Source organism: Pogona vitticeps, chromosome 3 (assembly GCF_051106095.1).
Source record: "Pogona vitticeps strain Pit_001003342236 chromosome 3, PviZW2.1, whole genome shotgun sequence".
In the NCBI taxonomy this organism is placed as follows: domain Eukaryota; kingdom Metazoa; phylum Chordata; class Lepidosauria; order Squamata; family Agamidae; genus Pogona; species Pogona vitticeps.
In genome coordinates, this window is record NC_135785.1 from 175,757,035 (window position 1) to 175,784,419 (window position 27,385).

General features: G+C 43.3%; 2 protein-coding genes across 3 annotated transcripts in view; one reads left to right on the forward strand and one right to left on the reverse strand.

Annotated features, from left to right (window-relative positions):
• The first annotated feature begins 1 nt into the window (after nucleotide 1).
• CHST7 (carbohydrate sulfotransferase 7) lies at nucleotides 2-13,747 on the forward strand. The gene is made up of 2 exons (XM_072994435.2): nucleotides 2-1,635; nucleotides 13,002-13,747. Exons 1-2 carry the CDS (start codon nucleotides 138-140, stop codon nucleotides 13,004-13,006), a joined length of 1,503 nt encoding a protein of 500 aa, XP_072850536.2. The 5' UTR covers nucleotides 2-137; the 3' UTR covers nucleotides 13,007-13,747.
• An 8,131-nt stretch (nucleotides 13,748-21,878) lies between these two features.
• Nucleotides 21,879-27,385, reverse strand: part of SLC9A7 (solute carrier family 9 member A7) — a 64,301-nt gene continuing 58,794 nt past the window's right edge. For both annotated transcript variants that reach the window (XM_078390345.1, XM_078390343.1), the window contains 2 exons: nucleotides 26,707-26,812; nucleotides 21,879-23,843 (listed from right to left, as the gene is read on the reverse strand). In XM_078390345.1, the coding sequence (XP_078246471.1) occupies nucleotides 23,601-23,843; nucleotides 26,707-26,812 (349 nt within the window). In that variant the 3' untranslated portion in view covers nucleotides 21,879-23,600. The remainder of the gene's footprint in view (nucleotides 23,844-26,706; nucleotides 26,813-27,385) is intronic.

Genomic DNA, 27,385 nt, shown 5'->3' on the forward strand with positions numbered 1-27,385 from the left:
CCTCTTTCCCGCGTCCCTCCTCCCCTCAAGTTTGTTCCTGTTCTTCAGGCGGGCACGACCCCTCCCTGGCGGACTCCCGCCTCGGCAAGGAGGCGGCGGGGCGGCCTGAGCGAGGCGCTCCCTGAGGGCGGAGAGCCATGAAGAGCCGGCGGCGCTGGCGCTGGCAGCACCGGCCCTTCGCCCTGGGCTTGGTGCTCTACACGCTGCTCCTCTTGCTCTTGGTGTCCTACATGCTGGATTACGGGGCCAGGAGAGGGCGCGCGGGCGAGGAGGAGCTGCTGCCGCCGCCGCCCCGCCGCTGCCCCAGCCTGGAGGAGGCGCTCGGCCACTGGAGCTGGCAAGAGGAGCCGCCCCCGGCGGCGGCGGCGGCGGCGGCGGGCGGCGAGGGCGCGGGGAACGGGACGGCGGGGGGCGAGGCCGGCCCGGGAAGCCGGGCAGGCGGGAAGCGGCACGTCTACCTGCACGCCACTTGGCGCACCGGCTCCTCTTTCCTGGGCGAGCTGTTCAACCAGCACCCGGACGTCTTCTACCTGTACGAGCCCATGTGGCATCTGTGGCAGGCGCTGTACCCGGGCGACGCGCTGAGCCTGCAAGGGGCGCTCCGGGACATGCTGCGCTCGCTCTTCCGCTGCGACTTCTCGGTGCTGCGCCTCTACGCGGCGCCGCCGGGCCCCCGCGACCCGCTGGCGCCCTTCGCGGCCCCCTCGGGCGGCAAGAGCGGCCACAACCTCAGCACGGCCAGCATCTTCGGCTGGCGGACCAACAAGGTGATCTGCTCCGCGCCGCTGTGCCCGGACGCGCCCTGGGCCCGCGAGGCGGTGGGCCTGATCGACGGCGCCGCCTGCGAGCGGAGCTGCCCGCCGCGGGGGCTGCGCGAGCTGGAGGCCGAGTGCCGAAAGTACCCGGTGGTCGTGATCAAGGACGTGCGGCTGCTGGACCTGGGCGTGCTGCTGCCCCTCTTTCGGGACCCGGAGCTCGACCTGCGCGTCGTGCAGCTCTTCCGCGACCCCCGCGCCGTCCACAACTCCCGCCTCAAGGCCAAGCAGGCGCTGCTCCGGGAGAGCATCCAGGTGTTGCGGAGCCGCTACCGCGCCGAGCCCCGGGCGCTCCCCCGGCGCCAGCTCCTGCCGCCCGCGGGCGCCGCCGCCGCCGCTGCTTTGTCCGGCGCCCGAGCCCACCAGCAGCACCGCGCCGAGTTCTTCCTGGGCGGCGCCCTCGAGGTGATCTGCCAGGCCTGGCTCCGCGACCTCCTCTTGGCCCGCCGCGCCCCGGCCTGGCTGCGCGCCCGCCATACCCAGCTCCGCTACGAGGACCTGGTCCTGGAGCCGCGCGCCCAGCTGCGCCGCTTGCTGCGCTTCGCCGACCTCCCGGCGCCGGACGCCCTCGAGGACTTCGTGCTCAACATGACCCGCGGCGCCGCCTATTCCTCCGAGCGGCCCTTCCTCATCTCCGCCCGCGACGCGCGCGAAGCCATCCACGCCTGGCGGGAGCGCCTCAGCCGCGAGCAGGTGCGCCAGGTGGAGGCTGCCTGCGGCGAAGCCATGAGCCTCCTCGCCTACCCGCTCAGTGGCCGCGACGGCGATCGGCCGGACGCCGCCGCCGCCAGGAGGCGCCCGAGCGCGCCGCCGAACCCAGGTAGCTTTTCCCTCGCCTCCGGCGGCGCGTTTCGCCGCGCGCCTTCTCTCTCCTCCGACCTCCCTCTTCCCAAACTGCGACCCCTCGGGCTGAAGGAGGCGAGCAGGTCAAATTGGCCCTGTCTTTCTGTTAGGAACAGCACTAGCTGCTAGGTGATGTCCTCCTTGGCTTGCCCATGTGAAAGCCCGAGAAGGGTTGCAAAGAAACCCCAATACCTCTTGTTATGCCATCTTTCATGTAAGAGGGAGAGGGAAAGAGTCCTGACTTCCATCAATAAGAGAGGAAGTTAGGCCGGGATGGGGGTAGATGTGTTACTTTTGGCCTGTCACAGCAAAACCTGTAAAGAAGAGTTTGGGGCACTTTGTAGAGGAACAAATGTGTTTGGTGCAGTCTTTCATGGACTCCGTACAGTGGCTGACCTCCAGAAAGTGGGCTGCAGTCCATGAAAGATTTTGCTAGTTTCGCTGCAGCTGGATATGGTGTTGCTCGAAATGGAAGGAGTATCTGAAGAAGAGTATATTTCCCCACTTTCAGGCTCTGGAATAATAGTACGTTATGTTGAAAGTGAGTGCCACTGGCAACATTCCATTCATTTGTTCTGCACATTACACTCCATGATGGCTAATAGGATTCTGGCTACTGAATTCTCTGTATGGATAGCTCAGTGAGTTAGGTATCTGGCTGTGGAGGTCAGGAGGATTTGATTCCCTGCTGTGCTTTGTGGGAGAAGAGCCAGCCTGTGTAGCCTTGGGCAAGCTTCACAGCCCCAGAGTGCACCCAGAAGATGGGAATGGTAAGCCACTTTTGAGCACAGTATTATACACCTAGAGAAGCCTGGAAAGGATTGTGATAGGTTGGGTGCATCTTGACAGCACATATATATTATGTATAGAGTTCTACGTTCAGTGAATGAGAGATACTGGTGGAACAGCACAAGTTGACTTTTCTGTTTTTGGCAAATAAGCTGTAGATGATCTGTTTCCACCATGAGCAGTATTTTGGATCACAAAACCAAATGTATTACTTGTATCCAGGGACCTATTTCTTGATACTGTACTCAGTTGGTCTGTGGGCTGGTTTACTAATAACTGCCCCAAGCATTACTTTTGTTTAGGTATACACAGAAGATGTTTCAGGTATCCCTTTGGTATGTGAAGTGCAAATGCAATCACCAAGAGACCTCTAGAGAAAGAATCTAGGGTACATTTTCTGGGTTTGCTCCTGAGGTTGGTTGTGAAAGAAACAAGTCGGAGGGGTGAAGTATTTGGACAGCATGGTTAAAAACATGTTGGTATGTTTAACCACTCCTGCTTGGCAAGAGAGAAAGTAGTTGGGCTGTGTACATCAGCATGGTAGTTATGTATGGCAGACAAGGGCCTTCTCATAGTTTTCTGGCTTATTGTATCAAGGGTCTTATCTACTCTCATTGGTGAGTAGTGTGCTCTTAAATAAGAATTGTTCAGACTTCTGTTGTTGACTATTTCAGAAATCAGTTGATTTCCTCAGTTGTTGAAACCTATGTTTGTGATCCATTTGCTTCAGAATGAGCTTATTTTGGAGTTGGGAGAAAATGTCCATTGAGATCTCCGGGGGTCCCTTTCTTCCCCAGCTTCCTGCCTTATGCAGACATTTGCATCCTATTGCTACAACAACATCCTCTCCATGTTTGAATATTGGCTCACATACAAACAAGGTCAACTGTTTCCCAACAGTTTCAAATTAATCTTGGCAAGCTCAGTGATAAGCTTTTGTTATTGTTGAAACTGCTGCAGACCAGTTCTGAATTGCAGGAGTTTTTTGTAGTGGAGGGAGCAGAATGTAGGCATTTTAAGTAAACTTGCAGGGAGGTATCCAAGTTTCAGTTGCACAGATGCTACTTTAATTCAGAAACCGGAGCTTAAACCACAAATCAGGGATTATCTTGGGTCAAGAACAAACATGGATACATTTAAAAACTGCTAGGGTGAAAGATAGTTGACAAATGATTATTGTCACCACCATGGAAGTGAGCCTTTGAACCTCATGGTGGTAATTAGACATTCATAGGGATTCAATCATGTATCCATTGATCTCAGTGGAGTTTGTTCTGTAGTTGGTGTGTTCAGGATCGATCACAATTAACATTGCAAAATTTAAGAAAAAGTGTAGAAATGTGTGTTAACTTCAGTAAAACCCTTGGTGTATTTAGCCCAGTATTGTCAGTTTTCAGCAGCAGCAGCTCTGTTGGGTTTTCGTCAGGATGTTCTTACCGTATTTTTCGCACCATAAGATGCACTTTTCCCCCACAAAACAGGGGGGGATGGAAAGTCTGTGTGTCTTATGGAGCGAAGAAAACAGATTATATTTTCCTGTTTTCTTCTCCTAAAAAATTGGTGCGTCTTATGGAAAGGTGCGTCTTATGGAGCGAAAAATACAGTAATTCTGCTCAGAGATCCATAGTATACTTGGGTTGTTTCCTTTCAAAGGACTAACTCCAACTCTGATGAACTCCCAGCATCTGAGGAGATCGGGTGTGGGTGTGTATTGTGATGCTTGATGATATTTATAGTACATTCCTATGCATGTCTGTTCAGAAACATACAGCCTTGGGGAGGGGGCGATCCTGTTCCTCCTTTGCTTAAATAAATCTCACTGAGCTCACCTTTAAGTAGATACTCAGAAAGCTGCAAAAGTGTTTTTGTTTTCTAAATGAATTTTAAAAATCCTATGAGCAGTGAAAAACGTGGCTCTATGTAATGTGACAGCTGGCTTTAAAAATATTAATCCTCTTTATAACAAATACTTCAAAATCGCAGGTGATAGGAGCTAGTTGTGGGGGAGCATTCTACTCTTAAAATGCTTCTCGTGGACTGACAGCTCTAATCCTCCTCCCGAAAAGTACATATTGGATACCAGAAATATTAATGAACAGAAGAGAGGCACGTTTCTGTTGTATGTGTGATTTGACAGAAACAGAGAGGTGGCTGAAGTCTTTCCAGGTTTCCTGAGCAGTGACAAACTTTTTCAGAAAGCAGCTTCTGTTCTCACTCCTACAAAGGCTCTTCCAGTCATGGAAATGGTGTGAATTACAGGCAGGCATAGAAATTTTGCTCCAAGGCCAAGTCCTTCTGAACATTTGCAAATAGATACTTGTCAGCCTTGTGGCCTACTTCCTTCCTTTTCTCTCATCCTCTCCAGTGGCTTGTTAATTTACGCAACTACGCTTTCTGAAAACACTGGTGCAATAAGTAAATTTGCCAGATTTGTCAAACAAAACGTTCATAGGGCCCATAGCTCTAAAGCAGAGCAAAAGGCTGATTTTGAGCTGTTTGTAAAGATGCAAGTTGAAACTGATGGGCAAACGTTTTCTTCCTTCCCTCCCCCTCTTCCTGCTTACAATGGTAGTTTAAACTTTTATGTTTCAGTCTGTTTGCTGCGATCAAGAGTAGGTTTACACAGTAGCTGTAGATAACATCTGGAATAATTGAGTGTTAGTGGTGTCCATTTCTGAAAGCTTATGGCAGGAAGACTCCTTTTTTTAAAAAAAGAAGAAGCTGGATTATGAAATGGTAATTATACTAAACATAAGAAGCTTTAGGAGAAAGCAATTACTGAAGAGGGATTATAGCAAGTAGCTGAAAGGGCCCTATTTGAAAGGGCTTGAAACAATAAATGCACTGTAAATCATTCAAATGATAATTTTGGTGTGCTGAGAAAGAGAAAGCTAGCAAGATGGTCACAATACTGCTATGCTTACCCCAACTCTGTTCTTGGAATCTGGTGGGTTTAAACACACACACTGAGAGCCTGTACATTGACATAAAAACCCAAGACCCTCAAATTCTCCAGGAATTCACTGTTGACAGCCAATGAATAGCCCCAGGTTTTCCACACAAGGGTGTTGTGCCATTAAGAATGTTTTGTATATTCGCAACATACTTTGCTTGCCTGGAGAGCCAACTCTATTTCTCAAATAGTGATGTGATGCCAAGACACTATTGGGTGGTGGCCTACTGTGTGAGGTAAGAGACTAAGAATACATTTTCAGTTGGAACTTTGAACAACCCCAGAATTTAAGCAGAACCAGTTGTCATGCAAGAGAGAACTGGAAGATTTAAGAACAGCTGCAGAGAAAATTTATAAAATCCCAAGGATGTAGCACATATTTGATTGTGGAAATAAACAAACTGTGCCACAAATGGGAATTCAGTACGCCAAGTGTCAACACTCCCAAAACCACAGATCCATGCTGTATTTTGCTGTTCACGTTGAGATTTGGATCAATGTAGTTTGATTGCCTCAAATTTCTTGAAGCAGTTAGCAGGAAAAAGGTGCTGAAGAGAAGTGCAGTAAAGTATTAATGATCTTCAGAAATGCTGATACAGGAAAATCTGTTTTTTTAATCACTGAAGCAGCAGCTCCAGGATCAAATATTTAGGGGCACATTTGGAATGCCAAGAGAGTATCCTGAGTATTCTGGCAAAATGGCTGCCAAGAGAGGAAGTGTTGCCATAGTGAGCTGGCTAGTCAGGCAACACCCAGGAAAAGTAAGTTACTTAATCCCCTGAATCCAAGAAAGAGGCGAGGACTGAGCTTCAGAACAGAAAACCACTCTGTTGAATCTATGTTTTTCTGTTCCAGCATTAATTTCACAGACGGCATACTGATGTAGTTCAAAGATAAGTGACTTGACCAAAGAACTCATTATAAAACTGCTGTGGGAGTTAGGGCTCCAAATGTCAAACCACACATTTCCCCTTACACAAAGCACATTGAAATACCAGTTTCATAAAAGAAGCCCGGTGATGCACACAACAAGCAGAATAGCCCCATGTCTAAAACAGAGACAACACATATACTGTATACCGTAGACATAAAACTCAGCTAAACCCTAAAACACCAGCTAACCACCCATAAAACTTTTGCTGTTGCCTAGTGCAGTGGTCCCCAACCTTGGGCCTCCAGATGTTCTTGGGCTACAACTCCCAGAAGCCTTCACCACCATCTCTGCTGGCCAGGATTTCTGGGAGCTGAAGTCCAAGAATATCTGGAAGCCCAAGGTTGAAGACCACTGGCCTAGTGGACCCAAGAGAAGAGAAGACATCAGGTGATAAAAGAGAGGGGATTGTCCCCATATTCTACTGCTTTTGGTGGAGGTGGTGGATTGTATTTTTTTAACCTTTACTTGCTTGCTTTTATTTGTTGTTTTTTTGGGAATGTAGGTTTTCTTTTTTTATTAATTGTTCTCCCTCTCCCGTGTGTGTGAGAGTGCTTTCTCTGTTTGATCGAATTTTTAAAAATGTTATTTGGTTAGTTTATTTATTTTGTCAAATGTATATATTTTGGTTGGGGGTTGGAACTGTTTTGTGTCTGTGCAGATGGGTGGTCCAGGAGTGAACTTTGTGACTGTGTCACTGGGCTGTGTGCATGGTTGTTGTAGTCAGTTGGACACAGCTTGGGGCATTTCTCTTGTATTTTTCTTGGTGTTGTGTTGTTGATGAGTGTGCATCCCTGTGTGCCAGGCAGCCAGCGTTTTCCCGCCTACTTCCTTGCCTCGTTTTCTGTTGGGCTTTTTGTGACAAGAGTTCTTTTGTGCAAGGTGGGTGGTGTTGAACATCAACTGTTGTTTTGAATTTGATATTATAAGCCAATACCTCCATAGATCAGATTATGATTTTTCTTTCTCCCGCCTGTCGGAATAGATTGATTCTCTGTTGCCCTGGCTTTTCTGGAATAACTTTGGAGGGTTCGTTAAGCCTTTTAGACTATGCCAGAAAACATGAATAGGGAAACATGAAATCAAAAACCCAAAAGAGACTGTCCCTTTCAGTTAGATCAAAGGATTGGTGCACAAAAAACAGAGAAGTGACACCCCCTGAAAGAACTCAAAAGAAATATGAAACGTGTTGCTGTCCACAGTCCCAAGTATTTGCCTATAAAAGATTGTTAACTCCTTGATAATTATAGGGCTGGTGCATTTTCTGTCTGTACAAGAAAACAACAAGGGCATTGTTTTTGCCTTTCAGTTCTAAATTAATAATGTTTGGCCCATTCTTGCAAGGTAAAGCCAGGTTTGCAAGTGTGTTTCCAGAACTTGTCCCAGTGAATGCAGCTTTGTTGGCTTGGAGATTCTGGGAATTGTAGTCTAAAAATGTAACTTTTACAAACTCTGGAGGCAGACAGCTACAATCAAAGAGAGACCAGAGACATCTAGAAACGAAATCTAAATGCTGTAAGCCCAAAGCTGTCTTAAATAACAATTCCAGCACTTGCCATATCAAGTTTATATCACAACTTCAGTGTCTTGATATAAACATATGATTTAAAAACATAATAGGTTACCACTGAATTGGGATGTAATTAACCATATGGAAAGGAATTACAGCAATGACAGTTAAAAGGAGAATAAACTATTTGATGATAGAACAAGTGCTTTTAAGTATTTTCTTTTGATGTCCACATGTTTGTTACTGTAATTGTTTTTCTCTCATGCTTTCTTTTCTTTGATATAACATATTTATACAAAAATATTGGAGAAATCTAGCAGTGTTTTGGCTGATATACTTACAGTGCTGTATTTATAATATTTCATATTTGTGTCACAAAAATCTGCTAGATCCCTATGCAAAGTTTACAAGCAGCACATGAAAATGGCCACCCTTTCCTACTGTTCTTCAGGAACACATACTGTATATCCAGCCTGACTAGTGGCCACTACAAGTCTTGCCCGCCATGTGCCCAGCAATATACATGCTCAGTGTGAGTCACCCATTGGCTGCACATCCATGACTAGAGCTGAAGCTGTGGCTGCTAGGCAGGACAAAGGCCACAAAGGAGTGCGCTTGTATGTTGTACATAGAGCTGTGGCAAACCGTGGATATGTGAAACTGCGAATACAGTATTGATCTTATGTACAAGGGAGTCCTACTGTTTAGTAGTACTATGTACTATGAACCAGTGTTGAAGGATAGGTGAGCCTCGTGGCGCAGTGGTTAAACCGCTGTACTGCAGCCAAAACTGTGCTCGTGACCTGGGGTTCAATCCCAGGTAGCCGGTTCAAGGTTGACTCAGCCTTCTATCCTCCCGAGGTCGGTAAAATGAGTACCCAGCTCGCTGGGGGGGGGGGGGGGGAGGCAATGTGTAGCCTGCATATCTAACTTGTAAACCACCAAGAGAGTGCTTGAAGCACTATCGGGCACTATATAAGCAGCATGCTTTGCTTTTTGCTTTGCTTTGTTTCAGCCCTATAGTGCAGTATTTTTATTCTCTACTTTTTAAAACGTTTATAACATCTCTATGTATATATGTACGTACTTCCCATATTTAAACTGTTAATAAGCCAGGTCATGTTCCCAGTATTTTACCATTAATAATTTAGCTACCATTCACAACTATATTAGATGATAATCACCAATATTAAGACAAATAATTTTAAAAGGCATTATTTTTCATGCTTAAATCTGTGCTGTTGAAATCAAAGAGGCAGTGTGTTAGAGTGCTTACATCCCTTGGAATGACAAGGGATTAATGAAACTAGGCTATTTCCTCTTCAGGCATTAATGTGGGTCATTTTGTGCCCCTTGACACTCACATAAATCCTTTGCCTTTAATGAGTTTAACTGAGTTTAGTTAAATGTAACTGAGCTTATAGAAGAAGAAGAAGAGAAGAGGGAGATTCCCCTAGGAAAAAGGAGAAAACTAGGAATAGTAAGCTTTAGTAGGAATAAAAAAAATTAAATTCCCACATACTTAGCAGCCAGTGTAAGTGCAGTTGAGATTTGAAGTGGAGGTCCTTTTTCTTCTAAGACTGGAGCTGATGCAAGTTGGAGAAGTATCCCCAGGCCTTCCCTTATTGATACATCATTTTTTTTCTGGCTGTTGGGGAAGGAACTACAACTGAAAGATGCAAGAAGCATGGTAGGCTCTCTTTTCCCCCATAAAGAATTATGTATGATTTCTTCTGCAGGTTGTTCTAGTTCACCCATTTAATTCTGAAAATATTTTCAGGCTGGATGGTTAGTATTCAGTCAGAGGGACAGATCCCTGATGCATCTCTCTGTGATGAGTATCATGGGAGAGAAATGCTTTGTTGCATTCGTTGACATACATTATGGATAAGGATAAGTAAAATATTTCTATTTGAGTAGTAAGCATTGTGCTTTGACTTATAAAACCAGAAAGTTGGTATTTTTCATTTACTCCCGTAGAACGAAGTAGGCATTTATGAATAACGTGTATTGGTCCCAGAAGAAGTGAAGCTAATGGAAAAGAAATCAAATCACTTGTTTTGCTCCTGGGGCCTGGACTGTGTTTTCTGATGCAAAGTTATCCTTTTTCCATCAGTGGGATTAATTCAGATACTGAATTCAGTTTACATTGCAATCCTATCTGTGCCTTTCAAAAGTCAGTGCAACAAGAGCATGCAGCATACATATCGAGACTGTGTAAAACTATAACTAGGGATCGGCAAAGTCAGTGGGACTGGGGGTCAAATTCTTGTTCTCCATAACCCACCACAGGCCAGATGGGCCCTTCCATTTACTCTTTAAAGGTGGGGGACTTAGGGGACATCACAAGATCTCTAAGCTCCAGTAGGTGGAAGTAGGACTTTATTAGCCAAAAAGAGAGGGTTTTTTTGCACCACCACCCCCCCAGTTAACTTTTTGGTGGCACCTTTTTTATTTTGCCTAGCTTTTTGTGGACTGCAGCCCACTTTGGGTTTCAAGAAATAGGCTACAGTCTATGAAGGTCTATACATCAAATGAAACAGGCTGATCTTTAAGGGCACTACAGTACTTGGAAATTTTCTACATGGATTTTTAAAAGTCATCTTTGCTGAGAGAGCATTCATCTTTGCTGGTTTTGCTGCAACGGATTGCAGGCTAACATAGCTCCCGCTTTGAGATCCTCTACATCTTTTCATATAGGAGATTCCTGTTTATATATACTGTATATAACAGGAATCTTGAAGGTGCAAACTGAGATTGAGACCAAGTTCTAAAGAGGGCCATTGCTTAGCAGTAGAGCACCTGCTATACATATAGAAGATCCCACATTCAGTCGGTGGTACAGTATCTCCAGACAGTGGTGTGCAAGACTCATGCATGAAACCCTAGAGAACCACTGCTGATCGATGTACAGTATAAGGCAGCCTTCCCTGTCACTACATTATATGGGAAATGCACTTTCAGATCTTTTTCTCTCCCTGTTTTTCAGCTGCTGTCAGAGAGAAACTGAAATGAACTCATTCTTTATTGGAAACTGACAGAGCTATCTATATGCTATGCAAAATTAATGTGGAACACGGCACCCAAAGTAACTGCTATGAAATGAATTTTTAAAGCATTTTCCTTTAATACAATATACGATCTAGGAAAAATTAAGTGCATTTACCTGTAGTACATTGTTTAAAGAATTCATTTGGGCTTAGTAATGATAGACCAGAATCAAACATGTTTTAAGTACATTTTCCATTTAAAATAATTTCACTGAATTTAGGCACTTCATTTTAAGTGTCATCCTTTTAGTGTACAATCAAATAGTTTTGATGCGACAAAATCAGATAGTGTATTGACATATTTGGAATTCAGTTATGTATTGTTCAATTTCTGTGAGTCTTCCTTAAGTTATTTCGCCAGGATAGGATTTCATCAAACAAGACTCCAAAAATGCTAATATTAAATTAATAAGTTAACCTTGGCGCCTTTTTCTCAGATAACAAGGTAAGTGTTTTCAGACAATATTTAACCTAGTTTCTTTGAATAAAGGAGTGTGAGGCAGTGATATGTTTGTTTAAAGATACTGATCGTTTTAGACAGGAGTCATCTAACAAAGGTGAGGAGAAAAATGAGGCGGTCAAATTAGGCAGATTAAAAATGCATAGACATTCTTGGGATCTTTTTAAAAAAAATTAAAACCTTCCCAAAAGCCCTTTAATATTGCAATGGAAATTAAAGTTATTTGTTTTAAGCTGCTGTTATTTGTTTTAAGCTGCAGAAAAGATAAATTATTTTACTGGCAGACTTCAGCCAACAGTTGCTTCTTGGGAAGACATTTCTTTTGTTCAGTTATATCAGGTCTGTCTTTCAAGCTACTGTATGCTGATTCTAGCTTTCTATTGGGAGTAATTTCATCCTAACCAAGTCTTCTATTAGACCAGGTGCGGGAAATGTAGGCCGGGGTGGTTCAACATCATGACTTCCAGCTGAAGAACCACAGTTTTCGCATCCTTGTTCTATAGGCTATATTTGTTTCCTAGTAGAGGGACCCAAGCCAGCTACACATTACAGGGTAATGGCATCAGAGTTCTGGTCAGCTGTGGGCCAGGCTAAAAGACAGAGGTCTGCCATGGTCGCAGATTGGACTCAGGGTGGAGTCCTATTCCCAGAACATCATACAATTGCAGGGAAATTTATTGCACTGGACAGCACAACATGCGATCCAAAATCCAAACTCTATGCCCGTGTGATAACACCCTTAGTTAGATTCCCTACAGTTACTTCAAGTAGTAACAAGAGAGGATGATTTTTGCCTCAGTTGTCTGCTTTTTTGCTGGAGGAAGGGGCAAAAGATCAAACTTCATATGAAGATTCTTTTTAACTGTAAAAAAAATTGAAACATGTACAAGACCACTTCCAACCTCTAAAGTAAATACTATCTGAACACAGCATCATGTTTTCTAGCATGTATGAATTGTTCCTTGGTTAAGGCACTCTGTATGTGCCCAACTGACTCAAGCTATATGCCACAGCACAACATGGCGCATGAAGCTGACACAGTCAGGTCACAACTTGGAGAAACAGCCTAAATTCTATATTTCCTGCTCTCCATCAATACGAGACAATTTTATACAGATGCTTCACATAAGCACCATTGTGCATTAAAAAACGAACATAAAATATATAAAATGCAGAATACTTAGCTTAGGGCTCTTAATAGGTAAAGGTAAAGGTTCCCCTTGACAAATGTCCAGTCGTGTCTGACTCTAGGGGGCGGTGCTCATCCCCGTTTCCAAGCTATGGAGCCAGCGTTTGTCCAAAGAGAGTTTGCATGATCACATGGCCAGCGCGACTAGACATGGAATGCCATTACCTTCCCACTGTGGTGGTACCTATTTATCTACTCACATTTGCGTGCTCTCTAACTGCTCAGTTGGCAGGAGCTGGGACAAGCGACAGGAGCTGACGCCATTGCGTGGGTTTGATCTTATGACTGCAGGTCTTCTGACCTTGCAACATAGAGGCTTCTGCAGTTTAACTTGCAACACCACCACATCCCAGGGTTCTTAATACTGAATACCGTAATGCCTCATTGGATGCAAGCAAATTCATGCATCAGACTTTGGAAGTCTTAATCTAATCCATTTTTGGCTTTTTCTTACTCTACAGGCTAATTTGCCAGTAGCTAACTGGTGACAGAAGGCATGGAAGAAGAACTGTGCATTCTACAGACACTGGAACCATCCATCGATTGCAGTTTCTACTGTAAAGCTCTGTATAGCAGGGCAAATACTCACTTTCACGAAATGGACGTCATGATAAAAAGAACTTCCCGATAAGGAAAGTCACAGGGTGCAATATAACGGTAGTCCTCCACTCATCATGTGCTTTATCTTCCAGTCAATTGTAAGATTTACTGCTCTTGATAAAGACTTTTATTTTATTGGTAGCACTAGGACAGTGTTATACCATATCAAAGAATGGTGGTGTTTTGAAGATCTCCTGTCTTGTGTTCACAGTCTTTAAATGTGTTGTTCATGTCACAGATGGAATCTGCTGACACAATGCTTAAGACAGAAATCCAGAGGCATGAGTAGAGAAAGTGTATGATAAATTGTTGACATGACAAACTTTCCATTTATTCATCCTTGGGCCATTATCTAGATTATTAATTTTTTAAAACAAAGTCAGTTCTTATTTTTCTCCTTTCATTTCACTGCATTTGCTGAATGTTTACAAGCAAAAAAGGAGGGAAAGGTGCCAGTAATGAAACTCTGAACAGCTGATGGCCATCCATGACTTGAAAAACTATACATACTTATTTTGTTTGCTTATTTTAGATGGCCTGTATAGCAACTACAAATAACCTTTTTCACAATAAAGTTGTGGGTTGTTATTGAACTGTCAAAATACAACATTCTTTGTAAAGTTTATTTTTGAGGAAACACTGAAAGGAATCAAATCATTACTAAAATCCATACCTGCAATGGAATACCATTTCTTACAAGTGTTTGGGAAGAGGTTAAAGGAAGTAAACTTTTAAAAAACACATTGATGATCCATATGTTAGCATCTGTCTATCTAGAGTTTGGGGGGGCATACCCCCCTCTGGACTTTGGAGGTCCATAACTCTTCTGCATGACTCAACTCTTTTTTGAAAAAAAGCTACTTCTACTTCTTCAAAGAGATCAGGAGAAATATACTGAAAATGTTCCCATACCCCCAATACAGTGGTGCCTCGCTTAACGACATTAATTTGTTCCAGCAAAATCGCTGTAGAGCGAAAACGTTGTAAAGTGAAATAAAAAAGCCCATTGAAATGCATTGAAAATCATTCAGTGCATTCCAATGGGCTGAAAACTCACCATCTAGCGAAGATCCTCCATAGGGGAGGCCATTTTCGGTGCCTGTAGAGCGAGGAATCCATCCAAAAACACAGCGAGGAGCCATTTTGAGCACCCGGCGGACATTTTGAAAACCCGACAATCAGCTGTTTTGATCGTCGTAATGAGAAGAATTGGTTCCCGAAGCAGGGAACTGATCTTCCCAAAGTGAAAAAAAAACATTTAAAACATAGTTTTGTGATCGCAACTGCGATCGCAAAAACATCGTTGTGAAGCAGATTTGTCATTATACAGGGTAATCGTTAAGCGGGGCACGACTGTAGTTGCAAAGGGATTTAAAGAGGGTTTGTGTGTGTGTGTGTGTGTACACACATACATGGAGCAATTGAATCAGTGGGGATCTGATGAGTCACTTCCTCTGTAAATTCCATTAATTCAAATGCACCTTTTGATACTAATGTAAAATCACAACTACAGTAGGTGAACTGAATCATTGGGGATCTGGTGAGTCAACTCCAGATGTTCCAGTGTGACTTGATATGCTGAGCAACTTGATTTCAGCCACTGACTTTGACTACTGAGTCCTCACCAAGAATCTGCTTGATATTTTAAGGTGCATCCAAGTGGCAGAGTGGCGGGTTTATCTTAATTTATCCAGCTCCATTTCTAGAGTTAGGATAGAAGTTTTCCAAAAGGGATTAAAGGTAGGGCACTTTTAGAAGGCTACAGCAGATGGGTTGCAGTTTGGTGTCTAGTTTTTCACGTAACTTTCAGCATGCCATAAGGCAATTAGTTACCACTATTTAAAAAAAGAAGAAAACCTGCTGCTTTGATACCTCCTCTTTTGTTAGCAGAAAAGAGGAACAGGATACACAAACTGGAATCTAAGCTTGAATTCTTACTATAGCAAAAATGAGTAAACTGAAGTTACCTTACCATACACAAATAATGAAAATAAAGCAATGAACAGAAAAGATAATGTTGCTGAGAGGAGTAGGAGGCAGTAGAAAGAGAGGAAGACGAGGCAGATTGTAGGAAACCTTTCAAACATGAAGAGAACAAGCTGAGTATTAAACAATTGGCACTTGAACACAGAATAGAAGCTAAGCTTATTGCAGTTTGATTTTAACAATCTGCTGTTTTGATATAGTTGGAACAGCTTTCAACTATTTATATTCATAGTTTGATAGGCAGGCTGTAGCAAAATAATTGCTGTCAACATTAAAAACTATTTGTGGTGTCAGTAACATAGATATAGAACAATATGAAAGGAAGACAGTTTTAAAAAACCACAGAACATGATTTTGTCAGTGATCTATTTTCTGGAGGTGTTAGTCAAACTGAAAATAACAACTCTTCTGTTGCACATAACAGTTATTTAAGTATCCCCTTTTAGAAGTTCTGAACTATATACTGAGATTGTTGTTTTTTTAGACAAGGTAATGGAACCTTGTGATGCTACCCACATAGAATCAGTTATTAGCAAAATGTTTTTCATGTTTTAATGCAACCTGCTAAAAATAAAATGTAAACTGAAATGAAACCCGATAGTAGACTGACTGGCCTACAGACTATACAGAATTCTAGTCATACAATTTGAAACTTTATGCCACCAGTTATGTTGGGACATCACTTTCCTTTTTCTGGATGAACATTGCTGCTACAGTCATAAAGATGTTTAATAGGAATAATTGGATTAATTTCTGGCCGAATGTCTATATGTCTATCTACATTAAAATCCCCAAAGCATATAACATTCATAGGTTGAAGAAGAAAAGGACTTTGAAACCCATGATGGCCTCTCGTCGTCGTCTTCTTCTTCTTCTTCTTCTTCTTCTTCTTCTTCTTCTTCTTCTTCTTCTTCTTCTTCTTCTTCTTCTTCTTCGGTAGGAATAAGGAAGTGTTTCATGCTGGATCACAAGAAGGGATCTCTAATTAGAATTCTGTTTGCACAGTGGCCAACCAGATTCTCCAGAACACGTATGCGTTACCACATTTTCACTCATATGCCTTAGCAATTAGTATAAAGAAACACACTGTCTCTGATACGGAACACAGTGGCTGAAATCCTGTTGAGCAGCTATGATTGTGTAACTCAGTGTTATGCCAGTCTTATCTGTAACACCAGCAAGGTGGAAGTCCTATCCACAAAGCACTTATGCAGGTGCATTGCGCAATCAGTCACAGTGGGAACTGCGAGTGACTGCACAGTCAAACTGCACCATCTTTTTTGCCTGGGTGTAATGCATGACAGTTTTAATGGCTATGTAACTTATGTTGTGACAAACAGGATTCTGGCTAATGGCTGAAATCTAGTACAGTAGTAATTGCAAGCACAACAGGCCTGTTGAATCAATAGTATTTACAAAGGAGTTGATTCGCCAGATCCCCACTTATTCTGTGAGCTTACTCTAGTTAGTTGTGACTTACTACTGGACTTCAGCCAATATATTATCCATCATAACTAGTACTCATTTGATAGTATTATTGTTCATAAATCTGCCAGTCCTTTTAAAACCATCCTACTCAGTATATCTAGTACTGTACTTCTAAATGGCACAACTGTATGAAGAGTTGCATTTTTCTGAATCTTCCACCATTTAGATTCATGGGATGATCCTGAGTTCTAATATACAATACAAAGAGGAAGAATATCCTATTTACTTTATCCACATCATGCTGTATTGTAGATCCTCACCTTTTTCTTTAAAGTTAAACAATCCCCAAAACTGTAACCTTTCTGTATGAAGGAATCTCTCCACCCTTTTGATTTTTTTTGGTTCCTCTTTGTAACTCTGCAATTTCCTTTTTGAGGTTCAGACATCAGAACTATACACAGAAGTCAAAGTGTACTGTGGCTTTTTGTAAGGGCAGTATGATATTGGAAATGTTATTTCTGCTTAATTTTGCAGTAATTACAAGAGGGCACATTGGGTGAATGTTTTCACTCCGTACTACAACCCTAAGCTCCTTTTCCTGGTTAGCTACTATCAGCAAAAATGCCATTAGGGTAAATGGGAAGTCAGATTATGGGTGGGAGGGGCCATGTCCACCAGTTTACATTTGCTTAGACTGAACACCATGCTGGACTGTAGCTTTGGTTTGTAGCAGTTACTGCTCCTATCAGAAGTGGGGAAAGTGCTGCAACAAACAGAGGAATTACTGGGACACCAGTACTGTATATATATATTTTCCATATGACTGATGGCCAGGTAATGTGTGAATGCACCACAAAGTTCAGCAGCTTTAAATTTCAATTCTTAGGCAATATCCTTTTTAGAAAACATAGACTGGGAAAGTATAACCCTTCGCTTTGGCAGGCTCCCTGTTGCATTCACACAGTTTCCAAGATTAGGCACAATTGTGCATAAAGAGAGGTTACTTACCTGAAACTCTGGTTATTCGCGTGGTCATCTGTAAAATTGCACTAATGGGTTAATCTGTGCCTGCGCAGAGCAGCCTCAGAATCTTCTAGACTCGAGCTCAAAGATATGGTGCTGGGACCTCCAAGATGCTGCCTGTAACCCCGCCCTGGCACTGAGTGCCTTAGTTCTGTGGAACTGCCCGCCGCTATGCTGCATGCCTTAAGGCACATGTGACAGACAGCGGGGAGGAAGGACGGGAAGTGTGAATTCACAGATGACCACTCGAAGAACCAGTTACAGGTAACTTCTCTTTCTTCTTTGTGGTCTCTCTGAATGTACACTAATGGGTGACTAGCAAGCTGACTTACCAGGCACAGGGACATCACAAGAGTACAGAGGCCAGGACGGCACAGCCCACAGCAGCCTCTGCTTTGGCCCAAACATCCAGGTGATAATGGGCCACGAAGGTGGATGTCGTGGCCCACGTAGCATCCTTACAGATGTCCGTCAAGCCAACACCTCTAAGGAAGGCTGTGGAGGAAGCAAGGGCCCTAGTGGAATGGGCCCTCACAGTGCATGGTAAAAGTGCATTGGCCAGCTCATATGCTAGGTGGATCGTGGCTGGTAGGAAGAGTAAACTCCCCAACGTCTGGCTGCTGAATGTTTCTTTTGTACATTCTCTAGTATATCGTCAGTTTCAGCATGAAAAAGAGCTACTCCATTGAAGGGGAGGTCTTCGATACGTGCCTGAGCATCTTCGGATAAGCCGGCCATTCTGAGCCAGGAAAAATGGCACAGGGCTACTGAACTGGCCATGGGCTTGGCTCCCAGGGACTCCCAGGGCTTCTCCATTGTGATCCGACACCTCCTGGGGGTCCCCTGCCGCCATGATTGGAGACCTTCTGGGGGTCCCTCGCCACCGTGATCGGCAACTTCGGAGGTCTCCGGAGGCCTCCTGGGGGTCCCATCGTGGCGGCGGAGGATCCCCAGGAGGTCTCTGATGGTGGCAGGGAAGCTCTGGGAGGTCTCCTAGGTCGAAATGTTCACCTGAGGGTCTGATCGCGGTAGTGGGAAATGGTGGGAAATTTAAAATTGCTCCCCCGCCACCGTGATCAGACCCCAGGAGGCCTCCGGAGACCTCCGAAGGTGCCAATTGCAGTGGTGGGGGACCCCCAGGAGGTCTCCGATGGCAGCAGGGAAGCCCTGGGGGGCCTCCTGGGGGGTCCCTCGCCGCCGCAATCGGAGGCAGCAGCTACCCAGCACTGGGAGGCTTGAGCCGAAACCCGGCCAGCTCAAGTCTCCCAGCACTGGGTGACTGCTGCCTCTGCCACGGCTGGGGGCGAGCGGCCGAAGCACCCTGGCCAGGCTCAAGCCTCACAGCGGCGGTGGTCATGGCAGCAGCGATCGCAGCAGCGGGGGACCCCCAGGCGACTTCAGACTGGTAAGTGCTTCTTTTTTCTTTTTTTAAAGCTGCTCTGGGTGGCTTTTGCAGGGTGGGTTTGGGCTGGGGGGGTTATGTTTCTGTGCTGTGTTTTTTTGGGTGTGTGTGTGAGATTTATTTATTTATTTATTTGCAGTTCCAGCGTGGGACTTGCTCCAATGTTTATTTTTGGATTTGTTTGTTTTTGTTTTTTGTTTTTGCAGTCCCAGCATGGGACTTGCAGTGTATTATTTTTATTTTATTTTTATTTTTTGTATTTTTTTCTTCCCCTGGAATGCATTAATCAGTTTTCAATGAATGCATTCCTATGGGAAATGGTGCCTCAACCTATGAACTTTTTGACTTGCGAACACCGTTCCAATACGGATTAAGCTCGTAAGGCAAGGTACCACTGTAATTAGCAACTCACATGGTGAAGGCTGCCCATGGGGTCTATTTGTCAGCTGTCTTTATTTGGTGATATGAGAGATTGTTGGTGTTGAGAGTCTTCGACAAATATAGAATTTGGAGCTGGTTATTTTGGAGGAAAATGGCTCCTGGGTCATGTATTCTATAGGTGTTATCAATCCGCTTAGACATGGTATGGGAGAAGGTTGGTTTTGTCCAGGATCTTTGCACAGTACTAAGGAGAGATGGTAACATTGATATGTGCACAAGAGTGGTTTTATTTTTAGAGATCGGATCATATAGATGATCAGTTGGTTCTGTCGATGGTCAGTGGATTTGTAGATCAAGGGATTTAGCCATGCAAATCATAAGTTGGGCATAGGTGTGGAAATCCTCTGCCAGTGACAGCGAGTCGGTATCAACAATGTCCAACTCTGGAAAGGTAACACTGATGGAGTCTGTGGCCGAGATCCATGGTCAGAGCCATCGAGGTCACGTCTTGAGTCGACGGACTGTCGATCGACTTTGGTGTCGAGAGGCTGAGTCTTGTAGTATTGCCAGTTCTGAGTCAGAAAAGATGGAGTTTTAGCCTGGAGACGGGAGATCAAAGAACTCCACACTTAAAATGTTTGCAATCGGTACAGGAGGAAGTTTGATGTTGTTCTCCCAAAGAGAAAAGGCACTTAGTATGTCCATTGGAAAGTGGGATCTTATTATCACAGACAACGCAGCGCTTAAACGGGCACAAAGGGGCCACGAATAGGAGAAAATAATTGAGGAGAAAAGCCGATGATTTGGGGGGGGAGGGGTTTGTAGCCGAAGGCCAAGTGAGGGGAAAGGAAAAATCTGTGATGATAAAAGTTTGATCTAATAGTTTAAAATAAAAAGATTACAGGAAGGAATCAAGAATAAGCTCTCTTTAGCTTTTACTCACAGAAGTAGAAATATGAGGCTGTCAACATGGTGGTCGAAAGAAAATGAAAGGGGATGCTTGGTGCCAAGGTACTTATATGGGTGGAGAGGGGCATATTCTAATGTGTTCATTGCTACCGCAGAAGCTCTAGAATCTTCCGATGAGGCTCTGCGCAGGCGCGAATCACCCAGGGTGCAATTCACAGATGCCACAGAGGAGGACAAGGAACCTGCTGGAGTTGGGGGAATGCTTATGTATTCATCCTTCTGTTTTACACGTCCTGAATAAGATAATGGTCTTAGTCTTTAGAACATATGCCAAAATGCATTTCTTGGGAGAATATTTTCTTGAAATTTAGTGGGCATTATAGAGTATCTGATTTTCACAAAATCTCAGAGCTAATGGCTAATGTAAGTGAAGGGCACTTACCATGGTTTGGCAGATGAGGCCCACAGGGGCTTGGGTTGCATGCCCTGCCTCCTCCCAGGGGCACCCACTCAGAGGAGGAGACAGGACAGGGCAGCCTTTAGACTGTTTCTGATGGGGAGCTTGAGGAAGTGGGGCGGTAAATCCAGGGCACACCTGTACACACCTGTGGGCCCTATTGGTCGAACCGTCGAACCGTGGTTAGTGTTCATCTCTGGTGCTGACCCTCTGTATTTGTCCTCTACACCCTCACCCTTTCCATGCCAAAATATATTCTTTGTCTTTCATGAACTTCTGTTACATCTGCTTACAGCACACGGATCCATCTGATAGTACAATTTCCTGCTATCTTTCAAGGATATTTAGGAAGGACTAGATTCTGCTTTTGTGGAGAGCCTAGAAATATCTGGTCTCAGGGTTCATCTACTCATTTTAATTTTACATCCAAGCAAGTATATACAGTGGTGCCTCGCTTAACGAGCACACCGTATAACGACAAATTCGCATAGCGATCTCTTTTTTGAGATTGCTAATGCGATCGCATACCGATGGTCTCTATGGCCAAAAATCGCATTGCGATGTCGGGAAATCAGCTGTTTGGCGGTTCCAAAATGGCCGCCGCAACCATTTTTGCGCCCTGCCCTCGCTTACCGAGGGCACGAAAATGGCGGTGCTATGAGGAAACATCGCTTAACGGTGAGTTTAGAAGCCATTGGAACGCATTAAACTAAGTTTAATGCGTTCCTATGGCATTTTCCTATCCGTATAGCGATGTTTCCCCATAGCGATGGTTAATCCGGAACGGAATAACCTCGCTATGCGGGGCATCACTGTATATGATTACAACTTACTGTAACGTTAAACTTCAAACCTATCTGCATTTATTTAGATGTACACTCCAGTGAACTCAGAAAGGCTTATGTCTGAGTAAATGTGCATAGGATAAGTCCTAGGACTCCACGGAGTGAAGGGAAACATTTCCTAATTGTCTTGTAGCATAAAAGCCTTACCGTAAGTGGCTGAAATCCAAATTTTTGCATGAACCAGTCTGCTACTGCAGACTAGAGCTGATTAGAAATAAAGTGAAGCTAATGGCAGTGTTTTTTAAGCATCCATTGTGAATCAAATATTAGAATGAGAAATCATGACAGGAAAAAGCAGAGGAGGAAGTTACGGACTTTATTATTTACATTGGTTCAAATTTACTTTCTGTTTCACAAATGAGAGAAAAATAAAATAGTAAATAAAAATGGTCATTATCGCGGTAGGAGAAAAAGAGGATGAGAGAACATTTTTATTTCCCTAAGGATGTCTCGTTTAAATTAAAGGCCTGTCAGTTAAAAACAGAACCAAACCCACAAATCACCCATGAAACATTACTTTTTTAAAAAAAACCTGCTTTTATAGCAGCTAAAAACTTCCACTGAGGAAAGCAGTACTGACTACCTAATTGCATCATTGCATTACAGAGGTTATTCATTCACAATTAGGAGTACAAACATCCTATTTGTAAAGAGCATCCCTGGATTCTAACCCAGATATGGGGAGGCTATAGCCATCTAGAAATGAATAAACATCCATTCCCATCATCCCCACCAGGAAAGTTGCTGAGAACTAGAGCCAAACAATATTAGAGGGCCACAGGTTTCCTGTTTCTGCCCTGAACAAAGTCTTCCCTTTTCAGATTGTAACATAACACTCTTTATTAAAGGCACTGCACCATTTTATAATAACAAGGTAATAGTGCAATATGCCACTAACACACTCTCTTTCTTTCTTTCTCTCTCTCTCTCTCTCTCTCTCTCTCTCTCTCTCTCTCTCTCACTCACACACACACACACACACACACACACACACACACACACACACACACACACACACACACACACACATTCTAACAAAGTTAAGAGAAACACAAGCATCAGATAAAGAACTGATCAAAGAATTTGAATCCAGACACTGTCAGAATCTGAAACAAGATTCCATCAGTTCTTATTCGGCCAGTTGTGTACAAATTTGGAGCTGCATTCATTCAACACTCTTTTCACCACTGTAGTAGAGGAAGGACACTGCCCATGATTGTTGACTGGTTATTTCCTCCACATCTTACAAATTTAGCTATGTAACTAGATTGGCATTAAAGGCATGAGGCAAGAAATAACCATTTGAATGGCAGACGGACGGAGGGACTTTGTGGTGCAGCTGGTAGACTCACAGAAACTCTCAACGAATTATCCAGAGATAAGAGACACACACATACACCCACACTGCTTCCATCTTTATCAGACACAGAATAAATTAATACCAAACTTTAACAGTATGATTTCTTTTTATACCCCTTGAAATGACATGGAGCTTTTTTAAAACAACAAATCCCAAGAAACAATGTTTTTGTTACTGTGGTCACTGAAGATGATGCCCTCTTCTGTACCTACATTATTCAAGTATAAATTAAACATTGCACCTTTGTAACTGCTGATTAACAGTGATTAACAGAATTCTCTCCTGCATTTCCTGGCTGCAAAGCTTTTGGTGACTCAGAATTATTTGAATAACTTCTGTTAATTGCTTCAGCCATTAATATCACCCTCCCTCTAGGAAGCTGAGTGGAGCAGAGGAATGAGATGATTACAAGTTGCCTTTAATTTCAACTTTGTGTTGTTGTTGTTTCAATTTTAAAAGCAAGAGACTGACCAATTCTTGTTTAAGTTTAAATATTGTCAGCGATCTGAACAATTAAAAAAACATTGGAATAGGGAGGGAGAGCATCTTCGGACCGTAAGAAAACCACTTGTACAAAGGACATTAATTCATGAAGCTCTTCCACTGACACTGGGTCCTACAAGATGTCTTGTATTCCTGGACGTTGGTGAGTTTTCTCCTCACCAGTCATCATTCATCCAGTGGAAATACTAGCCGAGTGCCTCTGCTCATCACCTCGGGTGCTTCTGTTCCCAGATCCCGTTCCAAGGCCTCTTCAGAAGTACTTTTCATCTTCCTGCCATCAAGGCTGCTAACAGCGGTATGGGAGCCAGAAGATCCATTCGCAGTTATGGTAGCATCTCCATACGTCAACGTTAGGTCACTGTCATTCAGGATAAAGTCTGAATCTTCTTCTCGAAGCTGCTCCTGGTTCTGTAAAGTATAGATTGGTTTATTTTTAAAAAGAGAGAGAGAAACAATATATAGACATTCCAGCATCTAACTAACAGTAGTTATTTGAAAATAAGACTGAATATGGTACAGCCTTTAAGATAAAAGTTATTGCCAGCTGAAATCCTGCACACACTTAACATCACTTAAAATCAATTGCTTTCAGGGACACCTAGATTTTCTTAAAAATAATTCGAGAGAATGACAGAGAGGTATGCACAAGCTTCTATGTCCATTTACACATGATATTCATACAGGCCAATGTCAAAGCCAATTCCACATCAAGTAGAATAAGAGCACAGAGTGCTGTCCTCTGAAGATGCCGACCACAGAGACTGGTGAAACGTTAGGAAGAACAACCTTCAGAACACGGCCAAAGAGCCCGAAAAACCCACAACAACCAGAATAAGAGCTCTTCCAGACAGTATAAACACCTAATTGATTTATATTTTTTTACATCTGCTGAGATTTGCTGCTCCCATTGATCATGTTTTTGCTGGCTTCTCCAGTGCCTTTTCCAGTGAAATTCAAGGGATCCAATACAGTAAAAGAGACAGATGAACATGAATCCTAGTCATAATGAAGCTAGTAGGCCTACTGTTTCTGAAATTAAAGAGAAGCATCCTGTTTTTTCTCCTCTGCCCTCTGGTTTGCTTTGATATCCCACTCCACAACTGGAAAGCTCACCATCTGTCTTATTTATCAATACGAAGAAGACAAAACATGTCCTCAGGCTTACAATTTCTAAAAGAGACAATGTACAGCAGGAAAAGGAAATGGGGAGGGGAAAGGAAACTAAGAAAACCAAGGCATACATCTTTAATGTTATGTTTATTCTAAGGGGAATTTGCTTCTTCCCATGTTCTTTACGAAGACTGATTTATCTTAGAACAAGTTGAGATTTGTAACCAAAACTGTATAATTTCAAGGTCCCAAATGTTGCTTTAAACATACACACACAGACCAGTAACTTTTGTTAAGAGGTGTGCTCAGAATTAGATTGCTTAAAGTGAATGGGACATGTAAATCTTTCTGGTGGAGCTCCAGTAATCTGAAACATTCTTTTGAAAGATGGCTAGAAGAACAATCCATACAGATCTCTGGGGCTCTGAAAATTTTCCAAAAATAACTGGCCTCTTCAATGCTTTGCATTCTTGTAGATAAGGTTTCTTTAATCTACTTGAGAAGTATCACACTCCCTGGACGGAGCCCTTCTGGCACTTACACTGCACAGTAGTAGGCACATGGATTATGGATACTCCTAAATAATAATAGCAATTCTATGTGTTATAGCAAAAAGGGTTCTGGAATGTGATTAGAGGGGAGGATAGAATGTTGTACAAGAAAAGGGAGAGTCTTTGAGTTGGGATTTGTCAGTGAAAACAGTGAGTGGATCTGGGCTAGGGTGGAGGATGAACAGGATTCTTCAGTTAGAAACAGATCCATGAGATGGGATTCTCTCTTTTGAGAAGTTTCTGGGTAAAAAGAAATGGAAATAGCCAAGCATGAAGAGGTTCATCAACGAACTTAGTGTGTCATTTGTCTTCCATTCCCCCATGAATAAAAGCTGCTCCCTGTGGCGACACCCACATCACTCATTCATATTTGTATGAACCTATGAGAGGGCTGGAGAAGCAAAGTCAGCAGCTACAAGAGGCTTGGCTGGAGAAGGAGTCAGATAGGGCTGGTTAGTCAGATAGTGAGGTTTAGTCATTAAGAGAGATAGGGCTGGTTACATATATATGTAGTGAGGGTGGTAATGAAATGGCAAGCAAATCCTGGCAAGTGTGAGAAACTTCCTTTCCTTTCCCTCACCTGTGCATGTGCCAGAAGACTTGTAAAAGGGAAAGGATGTTGTAGCAGTCACCCTGTCCTGCATATTCAGCGGTGCATTTGCAGGAACCAATAGGGAACTGTTGGGAGGCGGAGCCAGCTAGACAGAAGGGGGGGCTGAAATGTAGAGCAGATAGGGAAAAGATAGAGAAGAGTTAGATAGAGGAGAGAGGTTTGGTTTGGATTTTGAGGCAGAGAGAGAGAGTTTAGGGAGTGAACAGTCAAGAGTGTTACTGTATTAAGTATAGAAGAGGTTAAAGGAAAATACTGAACACTTTGTGTAACTTTAAGAATGTGCTTAAGAGCTATTCCTGAAATGAATTGTAACCAATAAACCTGTTCTTATTTCAAAGTTAAGTACTGAATGGACCTCAGTCTTTCACAGGATACATAGTTGGTAAAGAGATCAACTGGTGGCAGCGTGGTAAAGGACGTGTGGGATACATAACGTGAGCTCGTTGTTTGGTGAAACAAGCAGGGGCAACGTGGTAAATGTCACAGATGTGTTCTTGCTCACTCTTCAGAACCAAGTCTCCTTCCCACTCCAGGCTCTGTGTAAAAAGCACAGAACTCAGTGGGGTGGTGGAGGAGGAGAAGTATACACTGTCTGGACAAGGTAGGTGGTCAAAAGGAAGCCATTTCACATTCATTCACCACAGTTTTCCGCTGCATTTGCAGAATCCTGGACCTTGTCCAGAACATCACACGCACTAAGACGCCATTAAAATGTATGGATATATGAAATTTAAGAACTGGAATAAAAATCACACGTGCCTATTTCTGATTTCCTCATCTCACCTAACCTCTTTGAAGGGGCATAATTGGCTTATCTTCCAAATGGGAGACATATAGGTGCTATCTATACAGACTGCACAAAACGAGAAGCAAGACAGTTGAAGCAGAACACTTTGGATCCCGGCATATTAACCATTTCCCCCTTCAAACACATTACTGATGCTCAGGGAAATGTTTGTGTTAATACGAGTTTAGTGGACATCCAAGGTAGACTTACCTCATAAACCTGAGGAGTCGTCAAGCAACGTGCTATCAATCCACACCAACTCGGAAGAGTTGTTGTTAGCGGAGGGCCGCTGTGTGTGAGAATGGGCTTGAGGTAGCTTTAACATACTATTAAGGAAAAGAATGATATCTGTTGAGCAGCAACTGTTGAACTACTCCCTAAATCTTCTGATGTGATATTATTACATGCTTTGAGCCAATCTCTATGTTCACACAGAAAAAGGTGGAAATGGCCTCTGCAACAGCTTCTCCGTATCACTATGTGCAGCATAATATCGGCCATCTCTATTTGTAGTACAAACCAATACCAGGAGTGTATTTAAAAATTTGTGAAGGAGGCCATGATATGTGTTCACTGTGAGGGCCTGAATTTATTTATTTATTTATTTATTGAATTTATATCCCGCCTATCTGGACTATAAGTCCACTCTGAACACACCTCACAGACCATTTCCAGATTTTTTGAACAGGATCTGATGGGAAGCATGAAGGAGAAGGACTTTGAGAATATAAACAGACAGGAAAAAAAAGGGCTGAGCACCTGACTCTTCTCATCACCAAGCCAAATTCTTTCATAGTGACAATGGGCAGGAAGCTGGCTTTGTGTGCATTATTTCATTGATGGAAAAAAGTTACAAATGTTTTAACATGTCAATCATGTTAGAACAAGT